Source organism: Haematobia irritans, chromosome 3 (genome assembly GCF_050003625.1).
Source record: "Haematobia irritans isolate KBUSLIRL chromosome 3, ASM5000362v1, whole genome shotgun sequence".
Lineage (NCBI taxonomy): Eukaryota > Metazoa > Arthropoda > Insecta > Diptera > Muscidae > Haematobia > Haematobia irritans.
This window is the reverse complement of record NC_134399.1, coordinates 182,771,923-182,792,524: the sequence shown is the minus strand read 5'-3', so window position 1 is coordinate 182,792,524 and position 20,602 is coordinate 182,771,923. Positions and strand designations below refer to the sequence as shown.

General features: G+C 32.4%; 1 protein-coding gene and 2 long non-coding RNA genes across 9 annotated transcripts in view; 2 read left to right on the top strand and 1 right to left on the bottom strand.

Moving 5' to 3' along the window:
* LOC142229586 (uncharacterized) overlaps positions 1 to 20,602 on the top strand; it is a 436,426-nt gene that overhangs the window by 325,948 nt on the left and 89,876 nt on the right. The window lies entirely within an intron of this gene.
* Positions 1 to 20,602, bottom strand: part of Nna1 (Nna1 carboxypeptidase) — a 403,238-nt gene that overhangs the window by 319,989 nt on the left and 62,647 nt on the right. The window contains exon 1 of one of the 7 annotated variants that reach the window (XM_075300153.1): positions 1,274 to 1,995. The exons of the other annotated variants lie outside the window; for them this stretch is intronic. Within the exon in view, the coding sequence (XP_075156268.1) occupies positions 1,274 to 1,292 (19 nt within the window). The 5' untranslated portion in view covers positions 1,293 to 1,995. Of the gene's footprint in view, positions 1 to 1,273; positions 1,996 to 20,602 lie in introns of those variants that run through there. 7 annotated transcript variants of the gene reach the window in all.
* LOC142229587 (uncharacterized) lies at positions 8,387 to 18,654 on the top strand. Its single transcript, XR_012720436.1, has 2 exons — positions 8,387 to 8,559; positions 18,454 to 18,654. It is a non-coding gene; the product is annotated as an uncharacterized LOC142229587 (long non-coding RNA).

Sequence of the window (20,602 nt, the reverse complement as noted above, 5' to 3'; positions counted from 1 at the left end):
TCCCACACTTTACACAAAATTCTGTGATGATTTCCCCATATCTTAGTCACACACTGTAATGCCAGAATTTCCACAGAATGGTTGAGTTTTAAATAAGGTTCCAAGTCGCCCGACTTGACCAAATAATATATCACAACCCACACTTGACCACATATCTTGGCGAGAACTAACCAATATCCTTGTAAAATCGCCACTGATAAGTAGCAAAAATTGTAAATATTACTAAAATTGTCCAATATCTCGAATACATATGTATCACCTGATAAATCATAAATGCCCCTTTGTACAATTGCATTAAAATTTCTCTCGCTTCATATTTCCCATATTTTTTACTAACATTGTGTTTCATACCAGGGCGTTAGCCGATTTCAATTTTAATTTTAGAGATTTTGTAGAAGTAGAAAAAATTGTCTCCATTATAAGTATTTGTATCTGGAAATGCAAACCTTTATATAGCTCCCAGCAAATTTGAAGTAGTTGAGATGGTAACACAAATGTTGGTTTAGATGGTGGTGAAGGGTACTTTAGACTTTCCTTACTTGTTTTTTACTAACATTGTGTTCCACCCTAGTGCTTTAGCCGACTTAAATTTTGAGTCAATAGATTTTGTAGAAGTCTATCAAATTCTGTCCAGAACGAGTGATATTTAAATGTATGTATTTGGGACAAACCTTTATATATAGCCCCCAACACATTTGACGGATGTGATATGGTATCGAAAATTTAGATCTACAAAGTGGTGTATGATATAATATAGTCGGCCCCGACCGACTTTAGACTTTCCTTACTTGTTTTAATTTAAAATTGCTTTCAATATTAGTTTTGAACTTTCAACGTCGTCACAAGAAAATATTCAACTTAGTACCAAGCTAAATATCTTCCAAACCACATATATCTTCGTTAAAACTTGTTATCCAAAATGTCGAATGATTTTCCACATAAGACCATACAATATTCAAAATGTTATGTAGGAAATTTTTAAATTATTAAAGTCAATGAATTCCGTGAAATGTTAAATATTTTTAAATATAATTTCATTCCGTCATTGCAATAATACTACGTCAATAAACAATAACCATATTATTTCAAATCTGCTAAATTTCACGAAATTTACACATATCCTATGTACATACATTATCAATGCCATCAAATCCTAAATTATTAATATCACAATTTACAGTTTCAAATTCACACCTCATTAATGTTGCATTCATTTTTTTTTATTTCAATTTATGCAGTTTCATTTTTAAATCATTATTTTCGCATTATTTACCTTTTTGATTGTCTTTCATTTATAATGATGAGACAAACAGACGCGCACACACACACACACAAATTCAAAACTAATAAATTTTGTTTTGAATTGTAGACAAAACTGTTGCACTAAATTGTAAAGAGATTTATTCAAAAACACATAGAATTTTCAATTGGATTCTGTGGAAAATATAATCAATATTGAGCACTCTTGATAAAATGTAGATTTTTTTTTTTTCAATCTTAATATCACTATTCAAACACTCGAGATATATGGTATTATTATTATTATTTTTTTTATTATTTCAAGATTTATGTTATTATTTTCACCTATATATATTTTCCACTTTCCAATATTTTTTATTTTATTCTTAAAATAATTATTAAAAAAAATCTTAAATTTTTTATTGTTTGCCTGTTTTAGTGTGAAGGAATTTTTATTTAAACAATCCTTAGATTTTTTATATTTTCCTTCTATTAGTGTGAAGGAATTTTCTTAGCCCATACGAGTGGGTGCCGTTTTTATCATCTACCAACTACTATGGGAATTTTTATTTAAATTCTCAACAACGTTCTTTGGTCCGTTTACGTATTTTCCCACGTTTGACTCGATTAACGTACGCGTCTGAATTACAAAAAGTGCGAGTACGTTATGCTATACTGCGTGCAATAGAAGACTCTTTATTTTGCTTTAGTTATTTGGACGACAACCACAACGACGATGACTTTGCTGTAGCTCGGTTTGTTGATAACTGAAATCAGCGCGAAAATGTCTTTTTTATATTTTGTGACTTTACTCCTACTACAGCTGCTATTGCTGCGTGTTCTTCTTCATTTTGTTGCCTTTCTTTCGTTTTTATCCTTCCTCTCCTCCTTCATTGGTTATTCTTTGCTCTTCTCTTATCTCTTGTTGCAAATATACTCCTCTGCCCTCTTCTCTTATCAAAGGGGCCCATGTTTGCTTTGACTTTGTTTTCATTTCTACTCTATATTGCACCAAAAATACTCGCATATGCTCAATACACAGTTTATTAATGTGTGGGTGTTTGTTTTTGTATTGGCCTCTTAGTGCTTTTTTTTTCACAACAACTGTTGTTCTATTGTTATGTTGTTGGCGTTGGTGTTGTTTTGGTTGGTATTTGCGAACAATGTTCATGGTGGGTTTCGTTTGTCTATGGCATGGTAGGTTTCTAGTGTGTGGGTATTTAGCATAGATTTACCTTGCGGCGAGAGTCATAAATTGGCTGAGTGAACTTTATTACAGAGAAAGAGAGAGTGTATGTGGATTTGTGCATGCGTGAGTTGTATTTTACAGTTGTCATTTGTTGAATTGGTAATAAGCTTGTGAGCTACTATGTAACGAGGATCGAATAAAGGCTGTAAGAAAATGTTACAGAGATAACTGTTGTCTTTTATTTAGTAAAAATAAATTATGGATAATAGTAGACAACTTTTATATTCTTTTCGGGTCGAAAACATTTGTAGTTAGAACCCAACTTTCTTTTATTATTTATATTCATAATTTCTTATAGTTATAAATATTATAATTAAAAAAATGATTGATCGAAAAGGATTGTTCTGATGTGAAGAAGAAGCATTGACGATACCAATTGATAGGATTTTAGTACTCTAGGCTTGAATGAAAATGTGCCTATGGCCAACAGTGGTCCTTCGCCAAGGATTCCATGTGTAAACACAACCATAGCGGCTGCCGGCAGAAGATGCCGTTGATGCCTGCTTTTTTTATTTGCCACATGAAATAACTTTATTTTCAAATCCAACGACAAGTAATAAAAAAAACTCAATATTTTTATTCAACTGGGACGTGGAACATAGAAAATGAAGATAACTTAATGTAGTCGTTCGTAACGTAAAAATGTCTCGTCTACCTTACTCTGCAGAAATGTATGTAGACAATCTGTTTACTGATCGACTCACTCTATGTTGCAGGGCTGCCCTATTCTAACAAATTTTTTTTTTTATACCCACCACCATAGAATGGTGACGGGGGTATAATAAGTTTCTCATTCCGTTTGTAACACATCGAAATATCGATTTCCGACTATATAAAGTATATATATATATATATATATATATATATATATATATATATATATATATATATATATATATATTATATATATATATATATATATATATATATATATATATATATATATATATATATATATATATATATATATATATATATATATATATATATATATATATATATATATATATATATATATATATATATATATATAATATATATATATATATATATATATATATATATATATATATATATATATATATATATATATATATATATATAATATATATATATATATATATATATATATATATATATATATATATATATATATATATATATATATATATATATATACACAGTCTCACACAAGTTTACATACGATTAAAGAATTTGTATTTTATTTAAATAATAAAATATTATAAACTATGCATATACATGCTTTAATTTTTGTAAAATAATTTGAAAAACATAGTATTTGTTAATTTTTAACAAACATTTTTTAGTGTGGTTCATAAACAACAACAAGAAACATGTTTAGTTAGAAGGTTAAAAACTCAGCGGTATGTAAACTTGTGTAAGACTGTGTATATATATATATATATATATATATATATATATATATATATATATATATATATATATATATATATATATATATATATATATATATATATATATATATATATATATATATATATATATATATATATATATATATCCATGTTTTGGTATAGCGTCCATATGAACCGATTAGCCGATGTTTCTTCTTGGGCTTCTAGAGAGTGTATTTTCTATCCGATTTGCCTGAAATTGGAAATCTAGGTATTCTAGGACTATAAAGAGGTGTGCCGAAAATGGGGTGTATCGGTCCATGTTTTGATGTAGTCCCCATATGGACAGATCTCCCGATTTTACTTCTTGGGCTTCTACAATCCATAGTTTTAATCCAGCACCCTAAAGACTTGTACCGAATAGACCGATCTCCCGATTTTACTTCGTAGGCTTCTAGAATCCGTAGTTTTTACCCAATTGCCTGAAATTGGAAATGTAGAGGTATTCTAGGACCATAAAGAGGTGTGCCGAATATATTGAGTATCGGTACCTTATAAACCGGCCCTCCGATTTGGGGTCTAGTTTCTTGAACTACAATTAAATCTGCTGAATACTGTGTGTATCCTTCCAAGTTTTGCTATAGCCCCCATTACACCGAACTCCCGATTTACCTCCTAAAGTTTCTAGAAATTGTAGTTTTTATCCGATTTGCCACAAATTTAAAATATACTGGCATTTTAGACCCATAACAAAGTGTATATGATTTAGTTTTATCGGTCCATTTGGTAAGGCCTCCATATGGACCGATTTCACTTATTGAGGATATAGATGGCGCACTGATCATGAAAATTGCTTGAAACTGATTGCAAAATTTCCAGATTTTACTTCTCGTAGTCATTTAAATAATTGGGATGAAAATTCACAGATTTTAGATTTCAAATCAAGGCGTTATTTTATCATTTGCTTGCACTTACAAAAGATTTTTATGATTCCTCTAAAACTAAAACAAAATATGGTTCTCATAAATTCAGAATCTGATCTAGTCTTCAAAGGTAAACTCTTTGCATTTATCTATGGGAAGCGTACTGGTGGAACTGATCTGCTTGGGAAAATATATGTCATCAAACCCCCCTGAAATTTTCAAAGGAAACTATTATATTTGATGGTGGTGGTATTTAAGATTCGGCCCGGCCGAACTTACTACGGTATATACTCGTTTTTTATTCATTTTACAACAGTGTCCCATTTTAACTCGAAACACATGACGCAACGTCATGGGGTCCCCGATCTCATCATTCGACAGTTAATTTGATCAGCGAAAAAATTAGTCGCACGGGGTACCGTCCCTGATGCCATGACTTGCATGCCCACCTTACATACAAAGAATTTAATCCCAATTACGAAATTTTTTTCTTAGGTGTATTCCCTCTCATTAATGCGATACTTCTTTCGGACTCGATTATAAAATGAAAGTCCCATGTCATTGCTCTAAAACGAATCCTGGGATAACGGGCTTCAACTATACCTAACCTAACCTAAGGACCGAAATCAGGAGCAGCACTTAACAGTTCCATTCGATCATTTTAAAATTGGGGAGGTGTATAATTTTCTTTAATTCAGTCCATATATCGGCAGTGAAAGTGGATGACATATTCTATATATAGAAGAAACCAAAAGTATTTCCGGGCGATGGAACAGTCTTGGCCTTTGTTGGAGTTTGTCCAATCTGTCGTCTATTCCTTGGCCCCGGTATGTACCAGTGGATCTATGTTTTGTGGACTGTTCAGAGTGAGCAACGATGATATGAAAACTCACCAACTACAGTGAACGAATTTTTTATCACTTGTCCTCCATGGTAGCCAGGTGGTGATGAGGCTAAGTCTTTGTCGGACGTCCCTCGTATTAATGAACTCTTTGGGCAAATAAAAAAATCTTTCAATAATATGAGAATATTAGTGAAATTGCGCGATACATATGACAGATAAGTCTAAAGCTAAACCGATATCGGTATATCGCCAAATTGAATGAGGATCGGTAAATGGGGTCATACAGTTGAGTTACATTTCATAATTTTTTCCAAATTCAATGGCGTTCGCATGAGATCGATTTGTGATACTGTGTAGGGGGTAGAACAAATATTTTGAGGTAGACTCATCTTCAAGTTAAATATGTTAATAAAGAAACAGAAACAATAAAAACTGCGCAATCATAATAACAGGTTGGCTGATAAGTCCCCGGTCTGACACATAGATGGCGTAGCTATTATTAAATGCATATTATTTTTATATAGTACCAACCTTCAAATGATTCGTGTCAAAATTTGACATATGTAAGTCAATTAGTTTGTGAGATAGAGCGTCTTTTGTGAAGCAACTTTTGTTATTGTGACAAAAAAATGGAAAAAAAGGAATTTCGTGTTTTGATAAAATACTGTTTTCTGAAGGGAAAAAATACGGTGGAAGTAAAAACTTGGCTTGATAATGAGTTTCCGGACTCTGTCCCAGGGAAATCAACAATATTTGATTGATATGCAAAATTCAAGCGTGGTGAAATGAGGACGGAGGACGGTGAACGCAGTGGACGCCCGAAAGAGGTGGTTAGCGACGAAAAATTTAAAAAATCCACAAAATGATTTTGAATGACCATAAAATGAAGTTGATCGAGATAGCAGAGGCCTTAAAGATATCAAAGGAACGTGTTGGTCATATCATTCATAAATATTTGTATATGCGGAAGCTCTGTGCTAAATGGGTGCCGCGCGAGCTCACATTTGACCAAAAACAACAACGTGTTGATGATTCTGAGCGGTGTTTGCAGCTGTTAACTCGTAATACCCCCGAGTTTTTCCGTCGATATGTGACATGGCTCCATCACTACACTCCTGAGTCCAATCGACAGTCGGCTGAGTGGACAGCGACCGGTGAACCGTCTCCGAAGCGTGGAAAGACTCAAAAGTCCGCTGGCAAAGTATTGGCATCTGTTTTTTTGGGATGCGCATGGAATAATTTTTATCGATTATCTTGAGAAGGGAAAAACCATCGACAGTGACTATTATGTGGAGTTATTTGTGCGTTTGAAGGTCGAAATCGCGGCGAAACGGCCCCATATGAAGAAGAAAAAAGTGTTGTTCCACCAAGACAACGCACCGTGCCACAAGTCATTGAGAACGATGGCAAAAATTCATGAATTGGTCTTCGAATTGCTTCCCCACCCACCGTATTCTCCAGATCTGGTCCCCAGCGACCTTTTCTTGTTCTCAGACCTCAAAAGGATGCTCGCAGGGAAAAAATTTGGCTGCAATGAAGAGGATCGCCGAAACTGAGGCCTATTTTGAGGCAGTACTACCAAAATGGTATCAAAAAAATGGAAGGTCGTTATAATCGTTGTATCGCTCTTAAAGGGAATACAGGGCCAACATGAGCCCCAACAAAATGGAACTAAAGCATTAAAATCTACCACAAAATAAAATTGGGACTCGTTTTCTCTTTTAATTTAAAAGACCTTGTAAAAATGAACCCTAACTGATGGAAAAATTAAGAAAAAAAATTAAATATGTTTTACTGAGTACGAATCTCTTTGGAATCACGTTAACCCACTTTGGACTCTATCCATAGGAGAGTCTTAAACGTCGGCCGAAGCACGGCCACGCAAAAGCCAAATCTGGTGGGATCAGTTGGCAACCCACTTGAAAACTAGGAACAATCCAAAAAGGAAAATATGGGTTTATTTTCATATGAAATATTGGGATTTGTTTCCATAATGCAAACACAACCCAAACAACATAAAATTTTGGTGTTGTTGTTTTTTTTTTTTTTTAATTTTTGGGCTTCTACTTCATTTCGGTTTTGGGGCTAATTTTCATGGAACCCATATTCATAGCACCAACATATTCCTCAGAAACATATTATATATATTTACATTATCATATCTCCTTATATTTCACACACAAATATGCCAGAATAGACAATATATAGAACCCTCATATAGAACTCTCAAATATAGAACCCTCAAAAACCAAAAAGGTTTAGTGATAAAAGCTTTTTTTTTTTAGAGAAAAACTATGAATAACTAAACCTACTACAAATCAGGTGTTTGTTTCTAAGTGAAAGCTTTTGGGTTTGAACCAAAAAGCTCTCTCTCTCTCTTTCCTCCATTTCTTTTTGTCATGTTAATTTAACCACCTCTTTCATCCCAAACAATTTGTCGATTCTCTTAGATTTTGCGCATTCAATTTTCACCAGTTTTGTTTTGATTTTCGTATTTCGTCTTATGCTCTTTAGATTGAGAGAGGATAAAACAGCTGATAGATGCTATTAGCAAATTTTGTTTTTCACTGTTGGTCATTGTGACCGTAAGTGGGTAAGTGAATGCACAAGACAAGCGGCAACTAATGCCTATCTTTTTTGTGTGTGGGATGATGATAAACAAGAATTTTGCCTCACAATTGTGTTCTTGATGTTTCGTGCTCCCACAATCGTGTCACCTATAAGAAAATTTGCTTTAATTTATTTTCACTCTTAGTTTTTTTCCTCTCCCGTTTGTTTCTACAAATGATTGACACGGTTTTTTTTGTATTTTCTTAACAATTTTAATTTGTTCGAGTATTTTCCTGTTTTTATAGCCATCGTCTATCGTTTGAATAAAATTTAATTTGTTTTTATTTATTGTTTACATTATGGAAATTTCAATATCAAGTAAGTGATAAATTATATTTTATTTCTTGGCATATTAGGTGAAAGTTTTTTTAGTATTATTTTTATAAAAATTTAGTATGTAAACAGGAAATTTATATAACTAAGGCAAGTTATTCTATGGTTATGGTAAAAAAAAACGTTTTTCTGATTCAATCACGAAATTAATTGATCCAATTATTTTTTTAATTGAAATTGCTTCAATCACGGAATTAATAAAAATTATACTTGATTAAATAAATTCTTTGGCTATTTCGATTAATTTTTATTTGTTTTAATTCCAAAAATAATTGATTTTGGTCGCAACCGTCTATTTATTTATAAATATTTTACCTTTAAATGAAATAATTTTCTTGTATGTATATATAAACAAAGTTTTCAACAATATTTTTAATTGGAATTTTTTTTTTTTATTTAATTAAAATTATTTAATAAATAAACCATAATTTAATTAAAATTTTAATCCTTTCACTACCGAATTAAAGCTAATGTTAAACAGTTTAATTGTTTTTCGTTTTAACTAGTACTAACACCACTTAGAATATTTTTGAAGACCTACATCAATTAGTTAAAAAGCTAAATATATGAGTTTATTCTGAAAACTTGATTTGTGATCAAATGGCCTAACGAAAATAAGCGCTATTTGGCCTATACTATTTGTCGAAATGTGAGAAACAAAATAAAAATAATACCATCTACAGAATATTGATTTACTAGCGACATCCGGTAGAAAATTTGCTAAATTATTATTGATATTTATAAAAATTCATTTTTATAAACATTTTAGTGTCGATCAAAATGGAAAACATTTATGGCGTACACAGAAAAAAAAATCACGAAAATTTTTCCAACTATACGCTTAATTGAGTTTCAAAAAATATTCAATTAAAAATTTAATTGAATCAACAATTTGTTTAATTGAAACAAAAATCAATCACAAAAATTAATAGTTTTGTGATTGATTTTAATTTATACTATCATTTCTATGATTGAAGACATTTCAATTAAAAAAATTAATTGGATCAATTAATTTCGTGATTGAATCAGAAAAAAAATTTACTTGTGTGTATTAAGATTACAGACTATGCTTTAAAATGTTATTTACAAAAAATCCGAACTTAATGGGGATTTCAAATTTGGTGTCGTTTTCGAATGTCCCCTGTAGTGAACATCGGTAGTCCCCAGAAAAAAACGTCACCAAAAAAGTAATGAAAATGTTCTTTTTGGATCCGGAAGTGGTGCAAAATTGACGCAGAAGCGATGAATTTATCATGGGCTTGTCATAGGACGGAAATTCTCCATTTCAACAGCCGTTGCACTGAATTTGCATCACTTCTTTAGGTGTGATCCGAATTCAATGTTTTGAACGTATAATTTTTAATAATTTTTAATGGATTCTAACGCTTGTCGGAAACGTTTGGACTCAAATATTTTCAAAAATTCAAAATTTTTTCAGATTGGATTTAGCTTTTTTTCGACAAAATTTTTATGATTTGTACCATTTTATGAATTCTTACTCTTGTTTTAACCTATTTGAAACAAAAAAGTTAACATTACCCATTAAAAATATGAAAAAAATTATAAAAAATTTAATGAAAAGGACTACCTGGGTAGTTTAAATAAAGAACATCATTGGGAGTGCATCTTCTGGAAGTGCTTTTAAAGTTGTACCTTTGGAAGAACTTCCAATTTTTTTTGCTGGGTGGTTTTAAACGCTAAACGTTTTAAACTTCAATCAACTTTTTATTTGGAAATACTTTGGTATTTTTTTTTTCTTTGTACCGACTTACATCTTCTTAGCATAAAATCAGATATAATACTTAGCATAAAATCAGACGCTAAGGGTTTGGATAACATGGATCCCCGGTTTGTGAAAATCATTCTTCCATTGATTTTACCGTATATTACGCACACATTTAATCATGTCTTAACGACTTCTACATTCCCCAAAAGATGGAAGATTGCGAAGATAATTCCTATTCTGAAAAGCAGGGGTGAATATAGACCCATATCCCTTTTGCCATTCTTGTCTAAGGCTTTGGAGAATATTATGTTCAGACAGATGAATGATTTTATCTTGCGCAATAATCTGTTAACTGATAGGCAATCGGGATTTCGCACTGGTCGTAGTTGTAGTTGGTTGAAGGCATAAGGACGAGCATTGACCGTAATAAATTGTGTTTTTTGTTGCTTTTGGATCATTCCAAAGCATTCGATACTGTGTGTCACCATATATTAATAGCAAAACTGAGGCGATCTTTCGGGTTTGATTTTTCAGCCTGTTCACTTTTATCTTCCTATCTAACAGAAAGATGTCAAGTAGTTCTGGCTAATGAAAAATTCTCGCAACCCATGAGTCTAAGTAGAGGAGTGCCGTTCTGTTCTAGGCCCCTTGCTCTTCTCGCTCTATATTAATGATATAGTGGAGGTCTGTGACGGTTGCGATGTTCATATTTACGCTGATGACGTACAGTTATGCTTTTCTTGTGAAACTGCGGATATTATGGACTGTGTAAACGGTATAAATGCAAGACTTATCGAAATCAATGATTGGGCAGTGAACAATGGTCTAATGCTTAACCCAACAAAGACAAAATGTTTGGTAATATCACGAAATACAGTCGATTTTACTACATTGCCACCTGTCACTATAAATGGATACGACGTGGAATATGCCACATATGCTAAAAATTTAGGTGTTATCTTTGACAACAATTTATCTTGGAACAGACATATAGAGATTACAATAGGAACTGTTTATAGTATGCTTCGGGCTCTATGGTCTGTCCAACACTTCATACCGACTGATATCCGTGAGGTGATTGCCAAGTCATATTTAGTTTCTAGAATAATGTATTGTTGTGAGCTCTATGCAAATTGTGACTATGTACATAGGAGAAAATTGCAAATTTTATTTAATGATATATCCAGATTTGTTTATGGTGTGGGACGTTATGATAGTATATCTAATTTTTCTTCTCAATTATTTGGTATGACCTTTAAAAATCTGCTTGATTATCGATCTATCCTTTTGCTACATACAGTAATCAATTCTGCCGAACCTAACTATCTATTTCAAAGACTAAATTTTTCTCGATAATCTCGATCAAAAACTATTGTTCCCCCAAGGACACGGTATAAGATATCTGATAGACAGTTCTTTGTGTACGCAACTCGACTATGGAATAATCTACCTACTCATTTGAGAAATATCACTAATCATCAACAATTTAAGAATAGACTGAAAAAGCACTTTACTTTGATGTAATAATTACAATTTACAATTCAATTCAAATTTTTTTTTAATACATTTTTGTAATAATTTTATATATAGTGAAATGTTTGTCGTTTTTAACTTAGTGTTGTGGATGAAGATGTGTGGAATTCTTGTTGTGTTTTACATTTAAATTGCCTGCCTAAGTGGTTTGCCGGCGCTTAAAAACGCCACGGGCAGAAAAAGGTTTTTATATTTTTCTTTGCAGGCACAACCAGGTGCCACAGCAAGTTTATCCTTTTTAAATGAAAATGCCGGTTTAGGCTTTCAAAACTGAAATGATTGACTTTATTGAAAATTGTTCATCTTTTATACTTAAATAACGGTATTTCTAATTTCTAAATCTTTTTTCATATTTATCCTTAAAAATAAACAACAATCCTTAAACATAACATATGATCTAAACTTATAACTAAACAGCTGATTAAAAATACAATTATTCTCAAACTACTTAACAGCTGATTCATACATATAATACCGTTTATACTACACCCTCACCCTATAAAAAAAAATAATTTTTGAATATTCATATGAAAAAATTATTTTTACAAATATTAAATTATTAAATTCAGTTACATTTTAATTCTTTGTTATAAAAAAATTCATTTGTTTTATCATCATAATGAAAAATTGCTTTAAAGAATACATAATATATAATTAGGTTGAATTCAATGTTAAATAATTCCATGGTTTTAACATATTATTATGGAATTTCTTCATCTTTCCATCGACATTTATAAAACTATTTACGCCCTCTCTATTTACAATTTCATATGGGCCTAGGATACGGTGATTGATTCTTTTTTCTATTTATCTGGCGTAAAAGTACAAAATCGCCTTTTTTAAAAATAAGTGGATTAGAAGTTTGATTACTAAGAACTCTCTTTATTTTCGATTTCTCTAAATATTCTTTTGACTTAGCAAGAGAATACTTAAGTCTTTGCTTCAACTCATTGGCGTAATCATCCATATTGTAACATTTTTTAGCTGTTCTTATTTCATCGTTCGGTAAATAAGGTAACCTACCAAAAACTAGCTCATATGGTGAATAATTAGTATCAACATGAGGTGTTGTATTATAGGCAAACGTAAAATATGGTATCCAAGAGTCCCATTCATCATCTTTGGTGAAATTTAATAAAAATTCGTTAAGAACTCTATGATTTCGCTCTATTGAACCCAATGTCTCGTGGTGGTATGGGGCACTAAATATTTGCTTTATATCCAATAAACGACATACTTCCGCCATCAGCTGATTCGTAAACTCTGTACCCTTATCTGACTTTAGAACTTTAAAATTCCCATAAATTAAAATGAATTTCTCTACGAGAGTTTTCGCAACAGTTTTCGCGTCTTTTGTCTCCATTGGATTTTTGTTAATTCACATTGTATAGTTAAAATATACCTGTTATTATTAGAAACCCTTAATGGACCTACTGTATCTATTGATATTGTTTCAAAACTTGTTCCTGGTGTATCTGTCATCGTAAGTGTTTCTTTTGTGTGTCTAGTCTGTTTGTTCAATTTACATTGTGGGCAACTTAAGACATATCTCTTGACCATTTTTGACATATTCTTCCATATGTATCGCTGTTTTAATTTCAGTAATGTTTTGCGGACTCCTAAATGTCCTCCGTGTGGTGAGTCGTGGTATTCTGCTATTATTTTCAATTGTGTATGTGTGCAATTTATTCTTTTCGGTTGTTCATATAATATAATTTTCAAATTTACTTTATTCTTTTGTATTAATTTATTCATAATTTTTTTGAATTCTTCCATGGCCATGGATTTGAACAATTCATCATTTTTGCTCATTGCTAATTCTTTTATTCGTTGCTGTTGCATCTTCAATATAAGTTTCTCCAAAGTCACCTTAGTGTTCGATGGATTATCGCTGTATATGACAGATACACTGCTATTATTTATCTCAAATACTGTTTTCTTTCTCTGCATATCCGGTATAAACTCGAGTTTTCTCATATTTCGTATATCAGTGGGTGATGTGCATTCCCAAATTAAAAGTTGATCAGGCTTCGAAATTGGTACTTCATCACTATGGGTGTCATCGTTATGTTTTTGTGCATGTAATTCTTTTTGCATGCTTCTAGTAATGGCTAGGACTTGAGCGTCTCGCTCGATTGAAGTGGGAATCATGGCTTTTAAAGTTTCGCTATTTATGTTTATTCTTGACAAAGCGTCAGCATTCGTGTTCATCTTCCCTTTCTTGTACACTATTTCAAAATCATAGTCACATAAATCCATTCGAATACGTGTCATCTTAGAAGATGGATTTTTATGTGAGAATAATGAAACAAGTGGTCTGTGGTCAGTCACAACTATAAATTTTCTGCCATAAAGGTAGGGTCTAAAAAAGTTTATTCCCCAATGAATGGCAAGGAGTTCCTTTTCTAATACTGGTTTATTTAAATCATGTTTTGATAGAGTAGCGCTGGCGTACGAAATTGGTAAATCGCTGCCAATTACTCCTTGAGACAGAACTGCTCCTAAAGCATAATTAGATGCGTCTGTCGTCAATATAAAAGTTTGTGAAAAATCCGGGTATTGCAGTACTGGAGGTTTAAGTAAACTTTTTTTTAAAGTTTCAAATGCATTTTGGCACTGTAAAGTCCATTCGAATTTCTGATTCTTTTTCAGAAGCATATTCAAGCATTTTGCTTTATCGGCAAAGTTCGGTATAAAGCGCCTATAATAATTACAAAAGGCTACAAATCGTCTGACTTCATCAGCGTTATTTGGTACTGGATATCGTCTTATTACTTCATCTTTGGCTGGATCAGTCTTCACTCCTTTATCTGTTATGAGATGTCCCAAATAGACTACCTCCGGCTTCAAAAAACTGCACTTGTTTGCATTTAATTTGAGGTTGAATTTTCTCAATCTTCGAAATACATCTCGCAAATTTTCGTTGTGATGTTGGAGACTACATCCAAAAACGATGATGTCATCCACGTAAAGAAAAGCGGCTGCATCTAAACCACTTAAAGCAACTGTTAACATTCTTTGAAAACTATTTGATGAAATTTTCAAACCAAATGGTAAACGTTTGAATTGATAATGTCCATTTCCAGTTGAAAAAGCTGTGAGTGGACGTGATTCGCTGTGAAGATTTATTTGTTGGAACGAGCTTGTCATATCAAGTGTTGAGAAATACTTAGCTCTTCCAAGTCTGTCTAAAACGTCTTCAATCCGGGTTAGTGGAAACTTATCATTTACTATTCTGTCGTTGAGTTTCCTAAAGTCAACAACCAAACGCCATTTCTTTTGCCCATCTGTGGATTTCTTTGGTACAACCAATAATGGTGAATTGTAAGGACTGACAGAATCTTCAATTATGTCGTCTTCCAAAAGTTGTGCAACTTGTTCGTTAATTTCTTCCATTTGTGTCTGTGGGAGTCTGTAGTTCTTTATGTAAACTGGAGTAGAATCAGAAGTTTCAATGCGTTGAGTATAAAAATTGTTTACGGTAAGCCTCTCTCCAGGTAAATGGAAAATATCTTGAAATTCTGCAAAGATATCTATTATCGACCCTTTAGCCTCTGGATCACTTGTACCAATATCCAATGATTCCAATAAAGTGTTCAACCTAGTGGTGTTTTTCTCGTATTGATTAGTGGTTGTGTGGCAGACGTGATAATCACTTAAAGGATTCACTTCACAATCAATATTATCAATAGTTACATCTTTGTCAGTGGAGTTCAGTAGTTTAACATGAACAACCCCGTGTGCTGGTATAATGCAATTAGCCAGATAAACCCCTTCTGCTAATTCTTTGTTGAGTACTATACTTTCTTCTTCAACTTTAATGTTGAGAGGTAAAATTATCTCTGATCTCGATGGTATGGTTATACTGCGGTGAGTCACTGGTCTGGAGTTCATGGGTAACACCACATCTCTGTCATTAACGCTGAATGCAATTGTGTACGTTTCAAAATCGATTCTGCATAAATATTCTGATAAAATATCTCTTCCTATTATTCCATCAGTAGGAATAGGAAAATCGCCTTGAACAACATAGAAATTGTGCACGATGGCATCGTCCTCCATTTCCAAACGTAAACTTGATGTACCAATACATTGAATTGCCTCTCTGGTTGTTCCAGTTAATCTTGCTGTGTCTCGAGCTCATCAATTCTTTGCCAAATTTCGCATGAACGCTGCCAAGACGGTGGTGGATCAGAATTTACCAATTCTTTCAATGCAGCCAACTCTCGTCGCAACCGCACAATTCTTCCACCTCTTCTGTGTTTGGGTTTTTGTGTCGGTGGTATACGGGTCAGTCGCTCTTCCACAGCTCGCTGCTGTCTCTTTAAATAATCTTCGACAGTCAACTTCTTGGGACCCACGTTCAGCGCAGCTGGAACGATATCCTCATTTGGTATTTTTTTCTGGTCCGTGTTGGGCAGGATCGCCATGAAATGTTTGTCGTTTTTAACTTAGTGTTGTGGATGAAGATGTGTGGAATTCTTGTTGTGTTTTACATTTAAATTGCCTGCCTAAGTGGTTTGCCGGCGCTTAAAAACGCCACGGGCAGAAAAAGGTTTTATATTTTTCTTTACAGGCACAACCAGGTGCCACAGCAAGTTTATCCTTTTTAAATGAAAATGCCGGTTTAGGCTTTCAAAACTGAAATGATTGACTTTATTGAAAATTGTTCATCTTTTATACTTAAATAACGGTATTTCTAATTTCTAATTCTTTTTTCATATTTATCCTTAAAAATAAACAACAATCCTTAAACATAACATATGATCTAAACTTATAACTAAACAGCTGATTAAAAATACAATTATTCTCAAACTACTTAACAGCTGATTCATACATATAATACCGTTTACACTACAATAGAGAATTTTACAATACAATAACTACATTCTTAAGTTTAAGTATAAAATCACTATATTAATTAATATTTGACACATTTCTTTATGTAATAACTTTTTATACAGTACTTACTATAAGGTTAAACTTGCTGTACTGATATGGAAAATAAAGAATCAATATCTTTCCCGTATTGGGCCGTAATCAGCAGAATACGGGAAAGATATAAGTCGGTACAAAGTACTTCCTTTTTATTTGCAAACTTAAGAAAGTCACTCGACATGTTCGATTGTCATTTGAATGAGGCTCATTTTTCAGGACCCGAGACGAAAAGTATTTTTCAGACGCGTACTTAAGAGTGTAGCGTAAGTAGCGTTATTACTTATTGAAACACCCTCCTCATTATTTTTATTGCTTTTCTTTTTTTTGGCAAAAGGAAATATGCTGCCACATATAAATATAGCTCACACTATATGTCTCATTATTTTCATCTCCCGATGTTCATAACTATGACAATATTAACCGTATATTTTTAAATTTGGCACAAACGAAATTTCCCTTTGTTATAAAAAGCAAATAAACCTGAATTTGTGACAGATTATTTATAATCTATTGTATTTGCTTTTAATTAATATCTTTTATGGAGAAAAGAAGACTTTTTCTAAAATTTCGTTCCTAAGAAAAGAACACTTCTCTCATTGTATAATACCCGTAAATGTTGCCATATCACCCTCAAGCGAAAATTCCTCCTTACTCTGGTTGGACAAGGCTTTTGTATTTGGCTGTGAAATTATTATTTTTTTTTCGAAAGTAGCATGTCTTTAATTCAATTAACATAATTAAATGTATTTATGTCTAATAATAAAACCTTTGTGGTGGGCGTATTCCAGTTCAATAAATAATTTGTTTAAACACTCTTTTACTTGCATCCACACTCTAATTTCAATTGCCACCCGCATTTATTTCAATACCATCCCAATAGGCCATTAATAAAACACGAAATTTTCTGGAACAAAGCAATATTCAATGTCCTATGCTTGACACACTGAACTCTCTTCATAACGCACTGAACTGAACAACAATGATTCCCTTGTCTGATGTTGGCCCGTTTTGTTTTTTCTTCATTCTTTCTTTCGGTTATCTCTTATTTCGTCCTACGCAATGTGCCAGAATCCATTTTACAAAAAACAAAAAAAAAAATACTTTAGCAAACAAAATATTTGCACTCCATTACGGCTTGTGTGGATTTAAAGGAATTTCATTTAATCGAAAGAGAAATTTATGCGCTTCAAGAAGCTTTAGGGACCAACGACCGTATCTGTTTATGTGGGATTTTCATGTTCAACGTAAATGCCCGCTTAAACGTTTTCACGGAATAATGATTTTTACATTTTTGTTTTTTTGCATCACTGCATATTTATATTTAATAAGATGTTTTACACTATACAACAAGAACAATTTTATTGGCATTCCAATTATGAGGGAATAAATGCGACAATCCATCCAAAAACACTACACGAACGAAAAATACTGTTTTTCATATATTTGGGTGTAAAAATTATATGTTTGGAACTCAAATTTTTTAACACAATATTTTTAAGTGCAAACATATAATGTTCAAAAACTAGCATATGTTTGGGACATATTTCAATATAAATTTTACAAACCACAGTAGTTCCAAATCGCATTTTTTTGAGATAATTCTGTAACTTTTGAATGAATTAAGATATCAACATAATTTTTCCTTTATGTCAAAGCTGAGATGTTTTTCTCTATGTTTACAGGTTTGTTTGGTCCCTAGTGGGTTCACGGGCTGGCCTATAGACGTTGGAAGTTGGACACCTCGGATGTATGAAATTTTGTTTTACTTGGCAAATGCGCAATTATGCAGTGATTTTCATGAATTTTGATTTGCTGGATAGAACTTATAAACCTCCATAAAAAGATTGCGTGTGTGTATGCGAATATATCTAATATTTGCGAGATATGGGCCTTACAATTTATTTTTTGCTACATTTGAACAAAGTGGGGTTTGTATTTTGAATCTAGAAGGACAGTTTTAAGATCGATTATTGTTCTATTTTCTTAACTGCATTCCACGTATTCTAGAGGAAAAATATGTGCACCTTTGTGCTTTAGATTAAACATGTGGATTCCACAATTTGGAATTTCAAAACAATGCCGAACCAATACCACTTTTTTCGAAAAAAGTACCAAAACATTGACCGACTCACACCAAATTTGGCACACCCATTAATGGACCAAAAGTACCACTCCACTTTTTGAATTTCATGCAAATCGGATAAAGGTTTTAATGTCTATGTGCTGAAGGGGTCGGTTTATATGGGTGCAAAATCGAAGCATAGTCCGATGTAGCCCATCTTCGAACTTGACCTGCTTGTAAACAAAATACGTGTATCCTGATTACAACAGATAGCCAGACAGATGGACATCGTCTTATAATTTCTCCCTGATCAAAGCTATATATACTTTCTATAGTCAGTAATCGTAATTTGTATGTGTTACAAACGGAATGACAAATCCCTCATATAAGATACTGATCAGAGAACGGCTGCGATCTACCGCAACCGACCAGTGTATTTAGTACACCAATATTTGCAATCTTAAAATTGGTAAAAAAAAAATTCAACCACCAATAGCCAATGCAACCGACGACTGTCGGTGTTTGTTAGTATGAGTGTTGGTCTCTCGAAAACACCGCAGTAAAGCAATCACACAAATTGATTACCCATATCTCAGCAGTTTGGTATTCTCTTATTTGGTACTCTCTCAATTCTCTTGAGCTAATGCCAACTGCTGGTAATTGTTGTTGTTGAGTGCAATCACACTTAAGTGCCACACTCGTTTTTTGTTTACCGAGCGTTGTTGCGATGTCGATTGGTTTAAGATTGCAAGACACTGCATACGAACATTGTTATTTGTATCAATGTAAAAGATCGCATGGCAATTGGTGTCTTACTCACTCACATTTTGTGAGAAAGATTGCAATACGAAAAAAAGTCACCAGTTGCAGTTCTCCGATACTGATAATATGCGCTATTACTGTACTTGGACCAGAAGCCTGAGTTTTACTTTGATTTAAAATTTTGCACAAAGATTACTATTAATAACACAGTAAAAACCTCCTTTACATCGCAATAACAATTTCAAAGTTTGCTGCAAAAAATCTGCCATTTGTCTAAATAATTGCGATATCAAAGTATTTAACTTACCTGCTTCCATGTTTTGAAAATATTTTTTCAAATCACAATATTTCTTTTGTTTTTTATTTGGCATTTTTACTATTTTTTTACTATATTTTCATTCCTGTACATTTAACCAATTTTTAAATCTGAGAGCATTTTCAATATTTCTCTCTTTTACTACGAGTAAAGTAAAGGAACACAACTAATATGTTTGAACAATACAAACAATATTTTGTTTGGACCAATTCTGAAAATATATATGCTTGAAGCAAAATGTGTTTGGGGTATATGTTACAGAAGCGATTTTTTTTAGGGTGTAGTTATATTTATTTGAAATGTTCTCTAGGTGACTTTATAAGGTTTTCATTCAAATTGAAAAATGTTTTCATTTGATGAAAAACAAATTCATTTAATTTGAAAAGGTTTTATTTGGTTTGAAAAAGTTTTCGTTTGAATTGTAAAAGTTGAAAAAAAATACTATAAATGGGCTTTATGACAAAATCATAACAAGAAACTAAAGGCATTTTAATTAAAAACCGCACATTATGAATTTAAGAGATTTTAAAATCCCTCTTTCCAATGAACATTTTTTAGTATATACAATTTTAATCGAACTACAAATATCCCCATATAATCTTAAATGACCAGAAAAACAGTATCTGTGAAAACGATTAAACCTTATGGCCAAATAATTTTTGTTTTTTTTTTTTTTTCATAAAGAATGGGA